Raw genomic sequence first — 22,674 nt, 5'->3', positions numbered from 1 at the left:
TTTTTCAAAAAAAAAAGAAAGAACAACGAGCTTTTTCAGGTAACTTACAAGTTACGACAGATTCATTTTGTCATGTATGTTGACTAGAACTCCAACAAAAAAACATAAATGGTAAGGATTTGTCTTGATTTTTATGAGCTTATTCGCAAACGAACAACTGTCTATGACATTGTAACTAGAGGAGCTACAACTGGTGACAGATCATTTGGATCTAGTAACAACACACTATAACCTTTTAGAAAGTTGTGATGAACAACATGTGGATGCACTTTGTCATCCATGCGAGATGACCATACTCTATTTGACTCACATTATTTGAATGACAGATAGGCTCAAAAATTCTCTTACTCCAAATACCGATTATGCAGTAGAATTAATTCCTCTTACCTTCCTAGTGAATTGGAAAAAAAACATGTGACTAGTAATTGGAATTGATTATATACATCTGGACATCCCTCTATACCGCCTCCTCCTCTAGGCATGCCTCGTTATTTATATATGGTCATGTGGTGTGGAAGGGCTGCTATGAACAAGAAGAAGCAATTGGGCATGGGAACACGGCGTGCTGGTCAAAGGATAGAGATGCCACTAGAGGGGATGAATAGACGTTCCTTAAAAATTCAAGTACAAACTAGCAACAGATTAGTTAGAAACAAATAACCTGTAAATTCACAGATTATCCACCTTTTATGGAAATTTGAGCGAATTATCTGCACTTTTATTGATATTCAACAAAGTTTCATTTCTCACAAATATTTGAGTGTATTATTGCACCTTTGAGGATATTCAACAAGAACACAACTAACTCAAATGTACATTATACTTGATGAGTTCTAGCTCAAACCAAGCTGGGAGATAAGTTTCTTTATATTCAAATTAGGAAATCCACAAAGTACTTGGACTCACAAACATACTCAACCAAGTAGATCTAGTGAAATAAAAAAAATCAAAGTAAAAGCTCAAAACACAATCAAACCAAAGTGAAGACCAAGGGGTTGTTTCTCGAAGCTCGGCTCCTTCCAAGAAGGAGATCTCTTTCAACTGCTTTCCTAGCTTCACTGCCTTGATCTCTTACTTTGTGGAGGCAAGATCGGGCCCTTCACAAAGCTTCTTGGGGCTCGCCATAAACACGGGAGCTCGTTGAGTGCCACTGCCACCTAGCCATCTAGGAGGCTTCACCTCCATGAATAATGAGTACTTCTCAAACAATTGATGAAGCCCATTAGTGTTCAAGATTTGGTTGCTCACAAACTTCCATATCTCAACCTAACTTTTAGGATTTATCACAAATCACACAAAATCCTCACAAAGTGAGCACGGAGAGTCAGAGAGGCATTTTCTTCAATTATGGGCATGGAGAGGTAGCAACAACTCCTAAAAAAGAGTTTGGTGGTGAAAGTATCTAAACCCCTAATTTAGGTCTTCATAATTAATGACAACGCTTGTGAGCTAATATTTTCATTGAGACGTGAAATTAAGGATTAGTCCACTAGGAGAGTTAAGCTACTTTGGATATCATGGCCCGTGTGATCAGAAAGCATGATGGATAGCTTAAGGCAAAGATACAAAGGTAAGTTTTCGCTTTAACCAGTCATGATGTGATTAGAGGATGAAAATGACTAGATTGACAGGCTACATAGCCATAATATCATGAGGGGTCAATGTTCTTTTACTTGACGGATCTTTAAAGCCACATTGCTTGATGAATTGCACTGCATGCATAAAATGAGTGGGGTTTGAAAAAATATGGAAAGGAAAAAATGAAAAATATGTTTAAAAGGATAACTATGCGAGAACTAAGGATCGTGCAAGGCAAACATTCATATGCCTTAGCCGTTTTTCAAAAATGGATTTTGGACTACTTTTTAATGTATGTTGTGGACGATCCCACCTTGGGATGGATGGTCTACATGTATACCCCAAAAAAAAAGGTCCGGGCCGATCTGAGCCTAGTCCAAAATGATGGGTCTGACTTCTGTGGCATAAAACCTAGGCCCAAATCCAGCCCTTTTTTTGTAAGCCTGGCTCAGACTAACTTTTTCTCATGTCTATTTGAGACTATTAGATACTTTTGTTGCTCTTCGGTAAACAATAGACCTGATCATAGACCACATGGACTTGACCCATCCGAGAGAAAGAACTTGACCTAGCAAAAGTTTGAGGTCGGATTTCGACTGAAATTTTTACCCATGGACAGGCCCACCAAGAAATAAATAAGTAGACCCACTCCACCCTAAACCTAGTACTTGGCAATCATTTGGAATTAATTCTACAACAGAATCTATATCTGGAGCAGGAGAATAAGGAGGGAGAGCTTTGCTAAATTGACATTGAGTATTTATGTTTTCCACGTTAGGTATCAAAGATTATTGGCAAAGATAAATTGTTGGCTCATTTATGTAATTTGATTTGTTCAGTATTTCAAGATAAATTGATTCAAGTACATAGACTAATAAATGACTCAAATTTTTATTTGCTTTCCATGAAGAATAACTTGAGCAAATTCCTTCCTGAAGACTTGCATAGGGGAATTGAAGGCTGAAGGTCTCTCAAAATTTTGTCATTGTGGATCGACCAAATGGACCAACACATAGTGATTAAGATTTCCATGAAAAAGGAAAGATGCAGCTGATCTTGAGAGATGCCAAGGTGAAAAACAGGTGTGCTGGTGAATTGTGAGGCACTAAGGTGCTCCAACAAGCCATCACAAAAGGAAAGCCCAAAAACAGATGCACTAGACTTTCTTCGGTTCCCAAATTGCAGAGAATACAGTTATAGTCATCGAGGACCATATTCCTCTGCTTCAATAGCTCTCTGGTACTTAACCGATCATTTAGAAGTAGCCAAAAGAAGACCTTACATTTATTGTGACATGACAACCACCACAAACAGGAGTATGCCCGAGGAACTAGACGATTACCAATCAGCTGTGAACATTTAGAAGTAGCCAAAAGAAGACACTGATTATTTTGGGACATTCTGGTTCCAACTCCATTTCTTCTTAAATGACCATCAAATGACAATAACTTCAATTGATGACTCTATACATCAGCAGTTAAAACATTTAAATATCACTAATCTACTGTTAGGGCGATAGACTGATAGTATGGCAGGAAACTCTGCAGGGATTCAGTGACTATCTGCAAATAAATAAATAAACAAAAATAATGAACTGTTATTTGCTCCCACATCCCACTGTTCCAAATCAAAAGCCTAAACGGACATGCCAACACCTTGGCCAGTACTTCCCATCTCGATCCGGACACAATCAGCAGGCACAGGACCATTGTACATGCCATTCTGCATTGGACCAGCCTCTATATCAGCGGCACTTCCATTGCCTTCCTTGGAATTTTGGTAATTGTTATCCCTGATTTCATGTAGATGTTGATCGGGTACAGAGCCATCTCCCCTGTCATTTTGTAGCTGAATGGACTCACCAAGACATACACTTCCAGCGCACCCATCAGCATTTTGCAATTCAGAACCTTTAGATCTTTTGTACTTTGCATAGGCCAATCTGACAATGGTTATGAGCAGCATGAGAGCTGAGATACATCCAGTGATAATGAAGAGACCAGAGAAACTCCTCAAAGTGAGTGCCGTGAAACCACTGATCGGACTGTCACCCACAGATGGTGCAGCTGGGCCAAGCCATCTCTCTTCAATTTGTGGGCCCTCATACTCTCCTGTCAGGCTCAAGATGGCGATCGAGAGATTATGTACCAGTGGAGAGCTCAGGGGAAATGCCTGAAGACAAAACATCGTGTTAGTTTGGTTACTCAGCACTAGTAGCATGGCTCTTATAGAATATCAAATATATCAAAGCACTAATGCAAGCAGCTTACGAAACCAAGTCCAAGGGTCTTGTACATGCGATTAACCATCTGGAATTCTTTCTTGTATTGAGGGTTGGAGAGGAAATAAGTCAAATAGGGAATCTCATCGAGAATAGCCGATACCCCTCCATTCTTAGACCCCTTCCTCAGAGCTTCAGCATATTCTTCTTGATTGCTGTAGGCCTTTATCCTATTCAATGGGAAACCTTGCTTTATCAAAAAGGATCGAGTAAATCCTCCATGCTGGTATCCAACATAGTCACCATTGTGTAACAGCTGATTGAGATCAGTCACCAATGGCCGGAGCCTCTTTGCAGTTAGCATTGATGATAAGTTTGCGGTGTAGCTCTGCACTACAACCAGCACCGCAAAGCACCATATCACAACAACAATTTTTGACAGAGGGCTTCTAATTATTTGATCTGTACAAACAGAGAGGCATTATTTGAGATCATCCTACAACTATGATAACTAGCTATTAAACCACTTATAAACCATCATATATTGACATGTTGTAAAGAAGTTTGAGCTCAAAGTGCTGACCATGGGAGAAGGTCAAAGTGGAGAAAGCAAAGTAGGAAGCAGTGCTGAATTGTCTCTGTCTTGATCCTTGGTACTCAGGATTCTTGGGCAGTTCAATCATCCACACAACAAAGCCAGTGAACAAGAAGCCGCCCACAGTAGCGAACCAAAGTTCCTTTGTTAGGGGCTCTAAAAATATCCACTGGATTGTTTTGGAGTCATTCTCGGAGAGCATAAGCAAGGACAAACCAGACTGTGCATATGGCATTGTAAAATCCGCCTCCCTGATTCGTTCAGGGGTTATGGTCACATCACCAACTGCTGCATCAAACACCTGTTTATTCCACAGAAAATGAACAGAAGAAACAAAAACAAATGCACTAAGAAATTTAAACATTGTAAATCCAGCCTTGTAAAATGATGCGAACTAAGCATGTTGAAGTAAGGCCCACCTTTAGAGATACACTGCGTACTAGCTCATCATAAGAACCATTGAAGGCATAAAACTCATATTGTGGACTAGGCTGTAGCATCTCCATAGCAGCTTTGAAGATATCAATGCTGTATCCAGTGACCTTTTGTCTCTCAGTGTTAGGATGAGTAATATTCACAAAAGCTTTGAAACCAGATTTATGTGGCACAGCAATCCTGAGTTTCTTCTCACAGCCTCTGGACGCCGTCCCTGAGTTTTTTCTCGCTAATTCTCTGCCATGTGTTCCCTCTGTATATGGATTAAGGAAAGGTTTGGATCATCTTAATGTAACAGCACAATCTTCTCATGGCCTATTGAGAAAAAGAAGAAAATGGCATGGCTTTAAAATAATTCTGCCACTAATGACCAACATGTGACTATTATTTGGAATATTGATAATGTGGAACTATACTTAATACTACAATGCGCCATTGGACGGAAGACCATCTCACTAAAATTCGAAACTGTCCCAACCATTAATATTCAACATTGTCCCAACCAAGTCCTGGAGAATTGAACATGGAAAATAGAAACACACCCTATGCATTGTACAATTATTTTTCTTAGCCGTTATATTATAAACTTATAATGCATCGATTTGGCCCTATTTGTTTCGCTGAAAAGCCAGGCTGAAAAATACTGTTCGCTGATTTATTTTGAGAAAAAAATATTGTACCATGATTGATAATTTCAAGCGAACAGGGCCGACTTCAGATTGCCATTTAAATTTCCAATATCCTGCTCAATCATGTGGGAAAATTAAGATAAACAGTTGATTGGCTTTCTCTCTGACATCCTCTTCGTAGAGCGGTAGAGGAGATCCTGCCAGGCGCCGCCGTGCGACAAGATCGCCTTGAGGAGCGGCCGAGCGAACCATGGCCTCCAGGAACGAGAACGGGGAGTTCGGACTTCTGAGGAAAGGAGGGTGTGAACTGTCGACTAAACTAGACCGATTGCGTTATACTACTCCATCCGCTCATATAAAATTCTGTTTTTTTTTATAAAACAGTTTTTAATTTTTAATTAAATTTATTAAAAAAAAGATAAGACTTATGATACCGAATAAATGTTACTATGAAATTTATGAAATTCCAGGGAACTCCTCGTACATATTTTATATATGTATTTCATATATATGAATAGAGACGATTTCGACAAAAGTTCGAATTTAGCAAGGGTCGAAATAGTAGGATAAAAATAAATTGATAAAACAATCCTGGGAAAAAAAAACTTCCTTTAAAATGTAAGATGGATATGAGCTCTTTGCTAAGATGAACTATAAATTCGCTAGAATCCGTTCATTTTTTTCAATCAAAATACAACAACATTGATCGAAAAAAATCAAAATACAACAACCATAAACATGGATCCAAGATACCCCACGTACGACAAGACACGAGGTGGATAGGATAGGCAAGTGAGTCTTTTTCGTGTGTGTTTACCGGCAGGTGCGCTTGCTTGGGTGACGACATCATCATCTCCGCTTGCACCAGCACCACCGATACGGTGCGGGTCCGTGTGCACGCCGCCGGTTCCCGGCGGCACCGCCGCCCCAGCCAACACGTCCCGATGCGCGACTGCGAGCAGGACGAGCAGCAAAGCGACGGTGAGCCGGCAGCGCCGCGGCCACCACTCCATTCCTCCGCCAACACGTACCTACGCAGCTGCTGTTGCAATGTATATATACCTGGCACAGTGGTGGACGACAGTTCCTTCCATGTGAAATCCAAGAGTGCGGGTGCGGCGCACGCAACGAGTCAGAAGGCCCCATTTCGTCAAAGTTTCGCGAGGCGCTGACGAGTGACGAGAGGCCGTTCACCACTCATCAGTCGCTGGTGCCATCACTTTCAGGCCTCGACGAGGTCGATCGAGGAGGCATTCCATCCCACGGCGCACGGCGGCATCAGTGTCTGTCGATTCCACCTATACATGCATGACCCCGTCATGGATGCCGCGTTCGGATTGAACCACGACGATTTCGCATGAATTTCGAAGGGCTCGAATTTCGAGAGAATGAAGTAACGAAAGTTCTCCACGTGGGAAGGGTTCCATGCCCTCGATCAATTGACTTTGAAAGATTATTTCCCAGAACGCTTGGTCAGTGCCGACATGCATGGTCACTGGTCAGTCAGTCAGTCTTCTGCGGCAGGTTTTCTTCAGTAACCAAATCTTTGAGCAGAGCCTGCATGAGATGAGACTTGTTGGAGGTAGCATGCGAGATGCGGGGAGATGTCTGCACTCTCTGTCTGCTCCCAGTGCACAAGTATACTCGCACAAGAGACTGAGATGTGAAGTGATGACAATTCCTTCACCTTACTGAATTCAGAGGCTCCGTGGCTTCAGATGATCGATTCAAGTTACCTACATCGGTCATCTGTAGACCTAATTTTTCAGTCAGAGATATGCCAATACATTGGCTACTTGTTCGAGGTGTGCAGGTCCACAGACTTGAATTCAGCCTGCTAAATGTTCGTTGCCACAAGTATATTTGAAACGGCTAGCAATTCGACTTCTAGAGACAGAAGACAAGTATATCTAGCTAGGAAACCAGGCACAAGTTCCACGAAATTTATAGCATGGCAAGGTCAAAAATAATGTTCATTAATTAAATCAGGTAACTGTCTGATACAAGAATTCAGTGTTGTGTGATATCAAAATGCCCAGCAGTCCAGTAATAACATCAAGTAGTTCTAAAAAGAATAACATCAACTCAAAATTGATCACAATGTTTTTTTTTTTTTGATAAAACTGGAGGGGCGTAAGCCCCTACAGGAGATTTATTAAAAGAAGTTCGAGAATTACAAGAAGTACAAAGAAATAGCTCAAGAAACCAAAAAAGAGAAAGAAAATAAAGAAACTATCTAGAAGTCTGGTTAAGGCCAACTCTGAATCCATTGATTATAAGTCTGAGAGATGCTTTCCTTTGCTCTTATAGCAGTTAATGCCAATTCTCTGTTGAAGGATAATTTACTGTTGTGAAGGTTTGGGCCAATTCCTCTGAAAATTACATCATTCCTTGCTCCCCAAATGGTCCAGCACATCAAAATGACGGCATTTAGGAAGAATTCTGAATTCAGTTGATCTCTGAAATAAAGGATCACTTCTGGGAAGCTTGATTGAGGTTGTATATCTAAGTTTAAAATTCCCCAGCAGGTTCTTGCAAAGGGGCATTCTAGGAATAGATGGAGTGTTTCTTCTATTGCTAGTTGACAGAGTTCACAGTTATATGTCTCCAAATGCATGTTCTTCCTCCTAAGGATGTTCCGTGTGCTTAACCTGTCTTTTAAGAGCAACCAGAAGATCTTGTGTTTTGGTTGGAAAATTGTTTTCCACAGCCATCTAAAAACAGGATGAACTTGGTGCTGTCCAATCAACCTCCTATAAATTTTTGTTGCCGAGGAAATATTTGATCCCCATGTATATCCCCACAAGTCATTCTCCTCATTTACATTCAGATCTTCCAGGTTTCCTCTCAGTGCCTGAAGTTGTGAAAAGGCCAAAGTTGACAGGGGTAAATGGAACAGGTGATTGGGCAGATTGTTGACCAGAGCATTGCTGATAGAAATGTTGTTATTTTTTGCAAAGGAATATAATTCTGGGTACTTTAGCTTGGCTGCTCTAACAGATCCATCTATCCAATTATCTTTCCAAAGCAAACAAGATTGTCCATTTTGAACTTGCACAACAGTTAACTCTCTGTATTTTTCCAGTATCTTCAGATTATTTCTCCACCAGAAGCTCCCCTTTCTTTGTGTTCCTGGCAGTTTTCCATTTCTATAATGTTTTTCCCAGACTAAGTGCACCCAAGGGATGTCCAGCTTGTTGAAAATTTTGTGGAGGTTCTTCATCAGGAGTGCTTCATTTTGCTTTTGGAGATCAATGATACCCAGGCCTCCATCTTTCTTTGGTACTGTTACCATTTCCCATGCTGCCTTAGGCATTCCTCTGGCATTCACCTCAGATCCTCTCCAAAGACAGTGTTTTCTGTATTTGTCAATCTGTTTAATCACTGTAGGGGGTAAGGCAAAACTGCACAAATAGAAGGTTGGCATTGATGAAAGCACTGTGTTTGTGATTTCCAATCTTCCAGCCTGTGAGAGAAAAGTAGAAACACTAGCAAGTCTCCTCTCACACTTATTCACCAGAGGTAGGAAGTCTTCCACCTTTGGTTTAGTGATTCCCAGTGGTAACCCCAAATAAGTAAAGGGGAGAGAGCCAGTAGCACAACCAAAGGTTCTAGCTAGTAGCTCAAGTTTTCCTTCAGAGATATTTATTGGTACCATCATGGATTTGCTGAAATTGATTCTGAGACCAGTTGAGGAAGAGAATGAGCTTAAAAGTGTTTAAAAAAAACAGTTGCCTTGCATCTCCCTCAAGAATTAACAGAGTATCATCCGCATATTGAAGCATGGGGAAGTCAGTGTTGGAGTTCAGGGGGATTGGAAGTTTTAACAAAACCATATGTTTAGCTTTGTTTACCATTGACTGAAGAAGATCTGCAGCTAGAACAAAGAGTAAAGGGGATAGAGGATCTCTCTTGCCTAACTCCTCTTCTGCAATGAATTGTCTTCCCAGGCACTCCATTTAGCAAGACTTAGTCCCTGTGGAGAGGATTTGTTGAATCCAAGCAACCCATCTTGTTCCAAACCCTTTAGCTTGCATAATCTTTATAATTGCCTGATGTTCAAGCGGTAGAGTCTTACCGCCTGTGACCGAAAGGTCCCGGGTTCGAGTCGCGGTCTCCTCGCATTGCACAGGCGAGGGTAAGGCTTGCCACTAACACCCTTCCCCAGACCCCGCACAGAGCGGGAGCTCTCTGCACTGGGTACGCCCTTTTTCAAAATCCAGCTTTAGTATGACAACCTCTTTTTTTGAATGATGGCACAAATGAAGGTATTCAAAAGACCAGGCCAAGCAATCTTGGGTTGATCTTTGTCTAATGAAGCCATATTGATTCTTATGTATCAGTCTAGTGATAATACTCTGCAGCCTATTAGCAAGAACTTTTGTGATCAATTTGACTGAGGTGTTCAACAGAGAGATTGGCCTAAAGTCTGAAGTAGTCTGAACACCATCTGTCTTTGGGATGAGAGTGATGAAAGCTCTGTTTATGCTGCCCAGACAATTTGAGCTGTCCTGAAAATCCATAAATAGCCTATAGAAATCAGTTTAGATGATTGGCCAGCATTTTTTTGAGGAACTCGTTGTTGAAGCCATCAGGTCCTGGTGATTTATCGTTAGGCAGGTTTCTGACAACATTGTCAATTTTCTGTCTCTGTGAAGTCCAGCTCAAGATCCTGAGGGAAGTCCATACTGTTTATGAAGAATTCTAGATCAAATGCAAAACCTGAGAATTCAGAAGTGCCTATCCTTTCCTTGAAGGCCTGCCACAGCAGAAATTCTTTGTCATGATGATTAGCAAGGAGGGAACCATTTTCATCTTGCAACTGAGTGATTAGATTTCTTCTATATTTGATTGTTGCATTTGCATGGAAGAATTTAGTACAGCCGTCCCCAAACTTTGTCCATTTGATTGTTCCTCTTTGCTTCCAATAGATGTTTTGTTGCTTGAGCAGGTGAGTTAAATGATCTTTCAATACTTCTCTAAAATTCCATTCTGGTACACTTAGATCTCTATATTCCTCTAGGATCTCGAGAAACTGAATGATGAGCTTGACATTTACTATATTGGCTTTTAAACTTGACAGACTGGCCTGCCAGCTCTTAATTTTCTGTCTTAGAGCTTTGAACTTAGCAAAAATATTTTTTGCACTATCAGCTTGTGGGGCAGATGTATTCCAGGCTTCTTGAATAAGATTGCGGAAATCATCAAATTCCATCAAATAGTTTTCAAACCTGAAGAGCTTCCTTTTGGGGATTGAGGTTGAGATTGTTACCAAACATGGACAGTGATCTGAAGGTTCTCTTGTCAGTGCTTTAACAGTGGTGTTTGGATAGATTACAGTCCAAGAATTTGAGGTGAAAATCCAATCAAGTTTTTCCAATAGAGATGGTATTTGCATATTGGACCAAGTGTACTTTTTCCCTTGCAAAGGTATTTCAGTCAGGCCTAAGGCACTCACAGTTTCATTAAACAGAAACATTTCCTCGATACTACCCCCAGGTTTATTTCTGTTTTCTTTTCTTATCAAATTAAAATCTCCCAGAATTATCCAGTTAATATCATCTGGCATCTCAATATTTTTGAGCCAAGTAGTAAACTCTCTTTTTCCATCTAAATGGCAGGGACCGTACACATTGGTGAGCACCCAATCTTCATCATTGTGATTTGAAGTAAATTGCACTGACATTGCAAAGGCATTATTGAAAATCAAATTTCCAGTAAGCAGGTTGCTTTTCCAGGCAACCAGCAAGCCACCTGAGGCCCCAACTGAGGGCAGGAATTCAAAAACATCAAAGTATCTTGGGCAAATCTGCTTGACAAAATGGATGTCAATAATTTCCTTCTTTGTTTCCTGAAAACAGATAATGTCACAAGCCGATTGCAAGACTTTGTCTTTGATTGCGTCCCATTTTGCTTCAGAGTTTAATCCCCTCACATTCCAACATAAAATTTTCCATTGCCTAAAATTTGTAGCATTCATTGGTAGATTGGATAAGATTCAATAACTGTTTTTCCGACCAGGTTTCAAACAACCAGCAACTGAAAGATTTAAACATCTGAGTTGTCATCCTTTCCTGACTCTTGGAACAGGTTGCTGCTTTCTTCGGTTTCTTGTCCCCCAGGATTGTTGTTTTTGTTGTCACCTCCTTTCTTTCTGCCCACCGTTCCTGACTTTTGGCGCTTGACTTGAAGAGCCTCATCAGAAAGGAGGTTTTGGTCCACCTTGCAAAAATCAGTACCAATTTTCTTTATTATTTTGATGCTAAGAGTAGGTGGATCAGGGGCACAGGAAAGACATCTTTTGTTAAAACAAGCTGATTGTTTGAAACCCTGACAAATCTGCTTTATTCTTGGGCTCCTTCTGACTTCAGAGTCCACCAAGGGACTATCTCTCATTGTCAGTCTCTTTCATGGTGTTTTGGTTGCAGCCTCTTTAGTCCCCTCATCTTGGAGCTCTTTGATTTTCTCTGTAACCTGACAGAAGGAAGGGATCTTCTCAGGGCAGCCACCTTGCTTAGGACACACCTTTGGGATTGTGAAGTTGACTGTACCCTCATCTGTGGCCAGAAAGTTTAAAGCACCAGATTCAGCAAAAGATTTTGCCCACTCAAAGTTATTTGGTGATGTCAGACAGGCAGTGAAAGTGTTTGTCCAAGGAGTTGAGATTTGAAAAATAGGGCCTGAGTTTATTCCTGGAGCAAAAAACCTTGCCCAAATTCTGACTGCCTCAGCTGTCTTAGCCCTTGAGAACTGTTCAAAGCCTGGGTCGAAAACAAAATTGCTAGTAAGTGCACAACCAATGTTCAAAAACTGGTACTGGTTGATCTGGTGTTGTATCTCCATCTCCTCATCCTGCCGCTTAGGACTTAACTGGGCCTGCTCGTGATTCTGTAACAGATTATCTTGCTCAAGGGGAATTTCTTCATTATCAAAAAAATCCAGTTCAAGAGGCTGAGGCTGGTTGATATCAAACAAGTTCTGGTGCTCTTGCTCAGGGAGGTGAGGGATATCAACCTGAATTTCAACTACCTCCTCCAAAGCTTCCAGGGGTCCTTCTGCCAGAGCAGGGGCATGCTGAATTATCTCCTGCATCTCTGGAATTTCCCCCACCTGCTGATCCATTGCTGCTTGGTCTGAGTGGGTCAACTTCTCCTGGGAGCCTTCCATTGGTGGTAACTCATTCAGGTCTTGAATCATAGGCATTGGAGGCTCATTCAAGTTGATCTCTAGTTCTAGGACAGGTGAAACAGGTGCCTGCAGAGCTGGGATTTCCTCAGGCCAGCGAGGCCAGTTATTGTTTTCCTGTCCTGCTAGTTGCTGTTCTTGGGCTGCTTCCATCTGCTCTGCCAGTTGCTGTGCTGGGGCTGCGCCCAGTAAATCTTGCTGTAGTTGATTGGGGTTTTGGGGATTGACATCTTGCTGTTGCATGGCTTGCTGTCCTAAACTAAAAAAGTCAAAGAAAGCCATGGCTTGAGGTTTGAGGCGATGATCAGTGAGATGCAGCTGGGAACTGGAATTGAGGTTTTCTTCTGAGCTTTGTGGAGCACTGTGGTAATTGGTACAACGGCGTGAAGCGGTGTTAATCCTCTCCGAAGGCGATGGGCCAGCCAGACTTAGAAACGCGCCTGTTTCCTGAAAGTTAACTGTCATGTGGGTCTCATTTAGATTAGGCCCACCCTTCATAGAAAGAGTAGGCAAAGTCCAAAGTATTTCTTGTGGCGCTGGGGGCTTAGTCACAGTTTGAGGATTAATTCCCTCCATCCACCAATGTGCAAACGAGGAGAAGACAGGTGGGCTGCTTACTCCGGGCCCAAGATGCACGCTTGGATCTTTGTAGAATCAACTGGGCTGTGTCCAAATAGCTTTTCCTTTATTGCTGACTGTGGACCTCCTTTCAACAGTGCTCTGCCCAAAGTAATTCAACGCAATGTGTCCCAAAAGCATGCATTTGTGGCATCTAATCAGAGATTTGCAACTGCGCCTTGAATGCTTATCGGACAGACATCGAGAGCAAATCCCGGGCCTGCTATTTCCTGGAAGATACTGAGTAGTTGGCGGCTGGCCTAGATTCAAGTTGAGATTCAAATTTGAAAAATTCTCGGCAGGCCCAATGCTTCCATGGCCAAGAGGAGAGTGACTCAGTCCTGCTATGGCTGACTTCTGCCCAAGACGAACTGTGGGCTTCGGCTCTGGGAAAACAAGTCTGTCGAAGGCTGAACGACGGAGAGGAATGCGGTTAGCTCACGAGAGGGGGACTGATTTCACAACTTCCACAAAAGAACGAGCCGATGCCTGAAAGTTTGACTTCTTGATAGGAAACCAAGAATCTTGCTCTTCTCTGATGAAAGCTTTGAGCTCAAGGTCCCAACGAGGGCCACCATTACCCCAGAGGTGAAAGAACACTTTATAGCAGGAGCACTCGAAGCTTTTGAGCTTAAAGATATGAAAACCCACCAAATTGGAAGAAACGGCGAAACGAAAAACCCTGGGAGCTAACTGAACAACAGCGAACTCAGAGGCACAACCACCAATGGTTGCCTGAAGAATCAAGCCTATGCATGACGGCAGCTTGAACTTCAATCCCCGGGCGGAGGGATAAACCCGGGAGCTCCATGGCGTTGAGGGCTCGTCACCACCACCACGCTTAGCGCCTAGATGCAGCAGGGCCTTGCAGGGAGGATCACTGCATCCTCGGATCAAGGCTGCAAGTCTGGTTGAGCAAGGCGTCGAACACCTTGCGTGCAAGTGCTGCAGGGACCATCTCCAGCACGATCTTCACGAACTTCTTGCGCTGGTACTTGCTCCGGTACTTGCGCCGGTACCCCACCAGGGACAGGGACTGGGGCGCAACGCGGCACGTGGGCTCGCTGCCGAAGGACCCGTCGAATGCCTTCGTGGCGACGAGCAGCTCCGCGAGACACGGCGCCGCCGCCGCGGCGACAGCGGCCGCAGCTTCAGCTTCGACTTCCTCCTGCGAGACGCCCAGGAGCGCCGGCGTGGCTGCGAGGCGGCGCGGCGGCCGGGCTTAGGCGGCGGCGCAGAGGAGGTGTCGATAAAGTGAATGGTACCGAGAGCTACTCATACAAGCAGGTTTGATCCATCTGTTGATCACAATGTAGTTTCAGCAAACCTAAAAACAAACATAAGCTGGTCTTCAAAGCTCCCATACTCCCCCTAGAATTTACCGCTACTTATGCAGACACAAGCAACACCATCCCAGCAAGGTGAAATGTGCTGAACAATATCATCCTCTGTCTTCAGATTTCTTTTGCAGCTGGATCCTAAGGGGCAAACCTTGAGGAACCAACCTGATGAGAACAATCTAGTCAGTTCCCCTCTCAATCTGAAGAGGCAGCATTGTTGTTCTGCAGCTGCTGTCCCTGCTGTGGGTCGTCATTGTCAGTAGCAATTTCTCTACTGCTATGAACCCGCTGTAGACTACGGTTTCTTATGCATGAAGTTTATTACCAGCATGACACATAGGGCGAGTCCATTGACAATGAAGAGACCTTTGAAGCTCTCTAAACCTAGACGTATGGAATCAGTATCAGGATTGTCATAATCATGGGAATGAGCTGTATCCCCAAACCATTTCTTTTGAATTTGAAATCCTTCACACCCTTCAGTTATGTTCAAGATGGCCCTTGATAGGTCCGGAACTAACGGGGAGCCACTAGGGAAGACTTGCAGAATATAAGATTGACGGTCAGGTCAGGTGAGCATGGCATGAAGATTATATGGTCTACCGACACATAGGGGAAGGGAGCTTACAAAACCAAATCCATCAGTCCTGTCAATGGGGCCAACTATTTGGAATTCTTTTCCGTACTGTGTGAGGAAAGAATTTAGATAGGGGATCTCGTCAAAGATGGCTGACACCCCTCCATGCTTTGATCCCGGCTCTGTTCGGCTGGTCTATAAGCCGCTTGTGCTGATTTGTACGGCTGATTTGTTGGGAGAGAAAAATATTGTACCACGGCTTATAAGCCGGCTTATAATGGCAGCCGAACAGAGCCCCCGTCCTCAATGCTTTCGCGTACTCCTCGAGTGTGCTCAGGACCTTTATCTTTTGCGCATCAAAGTGGAGTCTCTTAAGCATCGCATGCACAAATGATCCATTCTGGTACCCAACATAATCTCCATTGCGCAAGAGTTGCATCGGATCAGTCACCGAAGGTTGGAGCCTCTTTGCAGTAAGCAAGGATGACAAGCTTGCTGTATAGCTCTGCACCAATACAAGCACCACAAAGCACCAAATCACCACCACAACTTTTGAATGAAGTTTCTTGAGAATTTGATCTGTCACAAAGTAAATAAAAATGTATTATTAAGAATTCAAGCATGAAACAAAAAAATTACAACTTTGAGTTCAAAATATTACAAAGACAAATGCAGTTCAGAGTGCTATGCAAAACAAGGATACCATGAGAAAAGGTCAAAGTGGAGAAAGTAAAGTAGAATGCTGTGCTGAACTGTTTCCATCTTGATCCATTGAATTTATCATTTGTAGGATGTTCAATCATCCACGCAACAAGACCGGTGAAGAAGATAAATACCATAGTGGCAATCCAGAGCTCCTTTGTTAGAGGCTCTAAGAAGATCCGCATGGTTGCTTTATCATCATTCTTAGCTAAGACAAGCAATGCGACACCAGACTCTGTATATGGCATCGTGAAGTCGACATATCTAGATCGATTGGCAATAATTGTCACGTCACCCACTGCTGCATCAAACTTCTGTCATCCAATAAGGAAAAACAAGGGGAGGAATTAGGAATGTAAGTATCATTGGGCAGGGAAAAAATATGTGATAGCAATTTAGCAAGGAAAGGCTAACCTTGAAGTACACCTGGGATATCAACTGGTCATAAGAATTGGCACAATCATAGGGAATGTACTCATAGCGCAGAGCATATGGAAGTCTATTCACAGCAGCCTCGAAGACATCAATGCTGTAACCACTAACACTTGATCTGTTGGTATTATGATTAGCCTCAACATTCACAAAAAATTTGAACTCACGTCTCACAGGTACGCCAATCCTGAGTATCTTTGCATTTACTGGGAAGTCCCAACCTTTAGGCACTATGGTTGAATCTCCTGGCCAAATGACAGGTTTTAGAACTTCACCAGCGCTTGAAGATTTAACCTGGTCTCGGATAGGGCTCGAGTCTAAAACCCTCGAGAGCCCTGAACCAGGGCTCCAAAATCCAATGTCTTATGCTTTTTCTCCTACCAAATTGAGAACCTCATAAATGGGAACCTGTGTATGCTCATCAACGAACCTGAATCTCCCAGCCAAACCATCAAAGTCTGCTTCCAAAATGGAACTAAGGAGTTCTGGTCCGGCAGGAGAGGCCAGGAGACCATTTACTAAGTTCTTGCCCACATCCTGTGGTGTCTGAAAACCTATATTTGAGAACCCAACCCTCTTAGTGTCCTCAACTGCAGTTGCAACTGCCCATGCCACATCATACGCCCAGTATTGGTAGACAGTGGGTCTTGTAATCCTTACATCATGAGCCTGTCGGCACTTAGCTCTGAATAGTGCATCAAATCGACTCACAAAATCAATAATCCGTGCAGACTTCACAACATATGGCCGAAAACTGACAATACCCTGCATGTTTCCAATAGTATGTTGGGGAAGTACATCAAGGACGACACCAACATTGTCCGTGACAATCCACACATATCCCTCTATCATCATACCAGTTGCTGAAGCCCGTGCAAAGAAATGGGATGCAGGGCCTGGCAACATATGAACGATGAAGACACGTGTCTGCATGGTCATGAGCTTGTATAATTCCCCATCAATGCGATAATCAGGGCAAGAAGCGGGGATGGCTGCACGGTAAATGATATGTGCCTCAACATCTTGAAGGGCATTAGCAATTGAGGGGAGGATACCCACACCATAGTTGTCGTCTTCATAGACAACAACAATATTTTTCCAGCCATAGACCTCAACAAAGGCGGCAATTGAAGATGCCTGGAAGGAGTCCTTGGCACAAGCTCGAAGGAAGTAGGGGACATTATACTGAGTGGCCGCATCACCCGTTGCTGAGAAACTAATGACAGGAACCTTGGTCTTGTTCGCTAGATACGTAACAAACTCAGCTTGTAAAGTGCTTTGAGGGCCAATGATAACGCTGACCTTGTCATTACGAATGAGATCTACTGCTGCAAGAAAAAGGACAAAGGTACCATAAAATGTGACACATGGAAATTCTCTTTAAATTCATGTTAACATTAGCAACCTGTGGAACTAGACCAATGTTAAAATGTTGAGGTCGTCCAATATTCAGAAAATTACTACAAGACAACAGAAAGAAGTGTTCTCAGGGAATGACCTAACTTTATTTTTCATGCCTAATACCTATCTTCAAGGGATTTCAAGAAAAAAAAAACTTTTTTCATAAACTAGATAAATAAAAAACTAAATATCGTTGAAGTTAAAGAAGAATGATGGTACTTCTGTAAGGTTGCAACTGTTATGAAAGGCACTCCTTTTTCCTTTTCCTTTCCCCTTTGGGAGAAGGGAGGCGAGCCTTCATGAATCAGATATTAGGTCATTTCAAATTTCTTGCAATAATTCAAATGTTTTTACAACATACTTTGCATGAAATTACATTGCCGATTCGAATATAGAAATTTGCATTAAAAACGTCTGAATTATCTTGTGGGCCGTTTTGAGGTCGAAAATGAATGAATCAGGTGGGGATCTCCCGCCCACGCCCCATTCCCCCCGGTTTGAAGCTAAAAAAATTCTTGCAAGAATGCAACAGAGAAATTAGGAGCTGAATCATTACTAGCCAGGATTCAAGAGCAATTTTCTTTTCCGAATTCGAGTGCAGTTACCTACCGAAAATGCAGAGTACTCACAAGAAAAATAGAATGGAATCCCACAAAAAGGGAAAAAGAATCAGGAGGCCACAGGATCTTACCTGTAGGCAGGAGATCAGAGAGGGATCATTCGATGGACGCGGTCTAAAAGATAGGCGCAGATCCGTGAAGAGGTCTGGCGAAAAAGGACTGAAATCACTGATAAATAGGGATATGGTACTGCGACTGCGATGGTGCTCTGCTTTTCTGCTCCCGTTTCTCTACATTTCCAAAAACACAATATTTTACACATTTGATCTCTTTTCTTCGAAATAAAAACACAAGACCATTTTTAATAATTTATTTTTCTCAGATTTTATTTATAGAAAGTTTTGGTCTTGTAGAGTATTTTAGGTTTGGGATATTTGGTGCACTAAGTTTGTTTATATGGAGTACGTAGCTTTGAAGACCATGGTATTCCTAAATTGGCATCTTTGGGAGTTTTAGAAACTCTAATTGATGCCTTTTTTTCCTAAAGTGTCGCCTTTCATGTTTAGTTTGTAAAGCAATATGTTGGTGTTTTGGACCGACGAGCCATCAACCAACTAGTAAATTGGTACTGCGTGTTCCCAATCCCGGATGGTGATGCAAAGAGACACAAGGTTTATACTTCAATAGATGCCCTACGTCCAGTCTGAGAGATCGATCTTGTATTCCTTGCACCGAGGTGCTCGTAGTAGGGGTTTACAAGCATGGCGAGAGAGGGAGCTAGTCCCAGATCTCTGGGGTGGTGTGATTTGCTTGAGATGTTGATCTCAGGCAGCGGGGAAGCGCGTGTGTTCGTCTGAGCGTTTATGCGTGAGTTTGTGAACTCGTGAGCCCGTCGTCTATGAGCGTAAGTGTCAGCCTAAACGTAAGTGCCCGTTCGTTTTTCCTTCGTCCCCTAGAAACGGCCCCGGTCTCTTCCTTTTATAGTTGAAGAGGGGACATGTATGATACATGTGTTTGCTACGCAACGTCCTGTAAGCAGAGGCGGCATGTCCGAGCCCTGTAGCTTGTGATTGTGCCGGCATGGTCAACGGAGCGATCCTGTCCTTGATGTACTGGAGCGACGCGCCGGTCACGCCCTGATCCTGGGCGACGTGGGAGCTCCAGTAATAGCTTGACGCAGGGCATGGCGAACAACGTGTCGGTCGCTGTGCGCCGATAGTGTGAAAAGTCGAGGCTCAGTCGGTGCCGAGGCCGAGCTATCGTGGGGGGCTCGGCGGACGCGAATCCCGAGGCTACCGAGACCCTGAAGCAGATTGCCGAGGCTCGGAGGGAGCAGTTGGTCCTGTACACTGATTCCGAGGCTACAGGGACCCGAACTTGACTCCCCACGCCGCACTGTCCTCGGAGCAGTTGGGGTTAGGCAGCACAGTGCAGCACGGGCGTTAGTCGTGGATATAGTGTCGAGCACAGCGGCCGGTAACCCCTGCCCCATCCTGTGCCAGACGGCATGGCGTTGATGTGACCTACGTCACGTCGGCCACTCCGCTGTTTGAGCTGTCGTTCGGCTGATATCGCGGGAGCGGTTGATCGCATTAATTGGACGCGACGCTCTATCGGAGAGATTGGTCGAGGCAGAGGCGACGGGGTTGTTGCCGACCCGGCCTCGAGCAAGGCAGAGAATCGGTTCTCCGTCCGAGGCCTTACGAGCCGGCCTCGAGCAAGACGAAGAATCGGTAACCCGTCCGAGGCCTTCCGGGCGGGGCCTCGGGCGAGTCGGAGAATCGGTTCCCTGTCCGAGGCCCTACGTGCGAGGCCTTGAGCGAGATGGAGAATCGGTAGCCTCGGACAAGGTGGTTAGCCAGTAGTTGTCTCTTGGCTTTGATTTTTTAAAGGGTCTAAGCGATTTTTTTGGCTCTTAGTTAGGGGACCCCTTTTTATGGTACTCGACAGTAGCCCCCGAGCCTCGGGGAGAGTGTGAGCGCTCTTCCTGAGGTTTTGATGAGATTTGGCTCACGGGAGCTCCTGGCGGGATGGTGTTGCGTATTCGAAGCCTCAGCGGGTGCGCGCGAGCGTACCCGCCGGGTGTAGCCCCCGAGGCCCTGGAGGAGTGGATTTATTCCTCTAGTGGCTTTTTCTTACGTTGAGGGGGGGGGGTTTATCGTATTCGCCGAGCCCACGAGTGCGAGTTCGGGTCGCTGGGTCTCGGCGTGGTTGCAGGAAGGGCCCCCGAGCCTCTGCACGGAGCGAGAGGGCGGTCAGGAGTTCCCCTGGCCTTTTGTGCGACCCTCGCGCATCCTTTTCGTTCAGAAGGAGGGGTTGTTTGCCGAGTCCTCGGGTGTGAGCCTAGGTCGCTGGGTCTCGGCAAGGTTGCAGGGAGAGCCCCCGAGCCTCTGCATGGAGCGAGAGGATGATCAGGAGTTCCTCTGACTTTTTGTGCGACCCTCGCGGATCCTTTCCGTTCGAAAGGAGGGGTGGAATATGCCATGCTACCCTCGGTGAGCGTGAGCGGTGACACTTCCGGTGAGCTGTTATTGGGTAAGTCTGAGTAGAGGCCCGTGCCCTGTTCGATAAGGGTCGGCTAGCGGTCCAGAGACGCACTCTAAAAGTACCAGAGGGCTTCTCTAGTGGGTCCTAGGGCCGTTTGATTGGCCTCGAGGGCTCGATGCCTCCCTACGGTGGGATCCCATTCGGAGACCTCCCTGCCGGTCTCGGACACGACTTAGGGCGTCCCAAGCAATTGCTCACTCGGGCCTCACCCATGTACGGGCTCGCCCATAGTTGTCCCTGACTCTGTTGCCCTAGGGCAGCTATCGAAACCTTTGGGGGCCCAGCCTTTGAACCCCTAGACCGTAACGGGCTCGGTGCCCTTTATCGCATTTTTCCGAGCCTCCGAGTGTGAGCTTGGGTTGCTTGTCTTTGTCCTAGGTGCAGGAACAGCCCTCGAGCCTCCGCACGGAGCGAGAGGGCGGTCAGGAGTTCCCCTGGCTTTTTGTGTGACCCTCGCGCATCCTTTTTGTTCAGAAGGAGGGGTTTGTTTGCCGAACCCTCTCGAGTGCGAGCCTGGGTTGCTGGGTCTCGGCAAGGTTGCAGGAAGAGCCCCCGAGCCTCTACATAGAGCGACAGGGTGATCAGGAGTTCCCCTGGCTTTTGTGCGACCCTCGCGCATCCTTTTCGTTCGGAAGAAGGGGTGGAATATGCCAGGCTACCCTCGGTGGGCGCGAGCGGTGACACTTCCGGTGAGCTATTATCGGGTAAGTCCGAGTGTAGGCCCGTGCCCCATTTGATAGGAGTCGGCTAGCGATCTAGAGACGCACTTCAAAAGTACCAGAGGGCTTCTCTAGTGGGTCCCAAGGCCGTTCGGTTGGCCCCGGGGGCTCGATGCCTCTCTACGGTGGGATCCCATTCGGAGACCTCCCTGTCAGTCTCGGACATGACTTAGGGCGTCCCAAGCGTTTTGCTTGCTTGGGCCTCGGCCATGTACGGGCTCGCCCATAGTTGTCCCTAACTCTGTTGCCCTAGGGCGGCTGTCGAAACCTCTAGGGCCCAGCCTTCGAACCCTAGACCGTAACGGGCTCAGTGCCTAGTTCCTTCGTCTGAAAGGAATCAGGTGGGAGGATGTCCCCCCCCCCTCGGCTGACAATGGCAGGCGCGCCTTTTGAGGTGGTTTTCTCGAGGAGGCGGAACGGCGCCTGCCGCTGCAGCGGTCGGACGCGACGCTGTGTCAGCGGATGGGACATAACTATTCACGCGATTAATAAGGAAAAGGTGGGCGCGTGGGCGGTTAAATCGGATCTGGATTAACTGTGCTGGATCTGAGGGAAACTTCCCCGATTTAGTCGCTCGCCCATTTTGCCCCCTCCCTACATAAATACATGACGAGCCTCACCCCTCTCCTCCTTACCTTGTCTGCCTTTGCTTTTACTGCCCTCAAGCCGTTGCTAGGAACAGAGAGCGCCGGGGAGAAGAAGGGAGAAGGGAGAGGAAGAGAGGGAGAGGGCGAGGCTTACCGCCGTAGTCGAATTCTCCACCGCACTCATGGCCGGTACTGTTGTTGTCATTGAGGCGGATCCTTAGGGTCCGTCTGACGTATCCGTGGAGATGCTGCAGTCGCTCATCGACGATGGCCTTCTCCATCCGGTTACCGACCCCAACAGGCTAGAGTGGATTGCTCCATCGGGCGAGCCAGAGCCGAGGCCCCACGATGGCTACGTTGTGAGCTTCATGTCCTTCCACGAGCACGGTCTCGCCCTGTCGGCAGACCGGTTCATGCGGGTGCTCCCGCACTACTATGGCATAGAGCTCCACAACTTCAACCCCAACTCCATTGCGTAGGCGGCCATCTTCGTCACCATCTGCGAGGGATATCTGGGGATTGCCCCCCATTGGGAGCTGTGGCTCCAC

At 45.2% G+C, this 22,674-nt stretch overlaps 2 protein-coding genes and 1 pseudogene across 2 annotated transcripts; all 3 read right to left on the bottom strand.

Annotated features, from left to right (window-relative positions):
• Nucleotides 1–2,975: 2,975 nt before the first annotated feature.
• LOC136525763 (glutamate receptor 2.8-like) lies at nt 2,976–6,471 on the bottom strand. Its single transcript, XM_066518637.1, has 5 exons — nt 6,276–6,471; nt 4,814–5,082; nt 4,383–4,695; nt 3,849–4,261; nt 2,976–3,750 (listed from the first exon to the last, which is right to left on the bottom strand). The coding sequence occupies exons 1-5, from the start codon at nt 6,469–6,471 to the stop codon at nt 3,214–3,216; spliced, it is 1,728 nt and encodes a 575-aa protein (XP_066374734.1). The 3' UTR covers nt 2,976–3,213.
• A 490-nt stretch (nt 6,472–6,961) lies between these two features.
• On the bottom strand, nt 6,962–8,774 carry LOC136525761 (uncharacterized). Its single transcript, XM_066518636.1, has 2 exons — nt 8,283–8,774; nt 6,962–7,015 (listed from the first exon to the last, which is right to left on the bottom strand). Exons 1-2 carry the CDS (start codon nt 8,772–8,774, stop codon nt 6,962–6,964), a joined length of 546 nt encoding a protein of 181 aa, XP_066374733.1.
• A 6,237-nt stretch (nt 8,775–15,011) lies between these two features.
• LOC136527947 (glutamate receptor 2.1-like) lies at nt 15,012–18,541 on the bottom strand (annotated as a pseudogene).
• Nucleotides 18,542–22,674: the final 4,133 nt, after the last annotated feature.

The sequence above is a fragment of the Miscanthus floridulus genome, chromosome 19 (assembly GCF_019320115.1).
Source record: "Miscanthus floridulus cultivar M001 chromosome 19, ASM1932011v1, whole genome shotgun sequence".
Taxonomy (NCBI): domain Eukaryota; kingdom Viridiplantae; phylum Streptophyta; class Magnoliopsida; order Poales; family Poaceae; genus Miscanthus; species Miscanthus floridulus.
The sequence above is the reverse complement of the archived record's forward strand: the minus strand, read 5'-3'. Positions and strand labels throughout refer to the sequence as shown.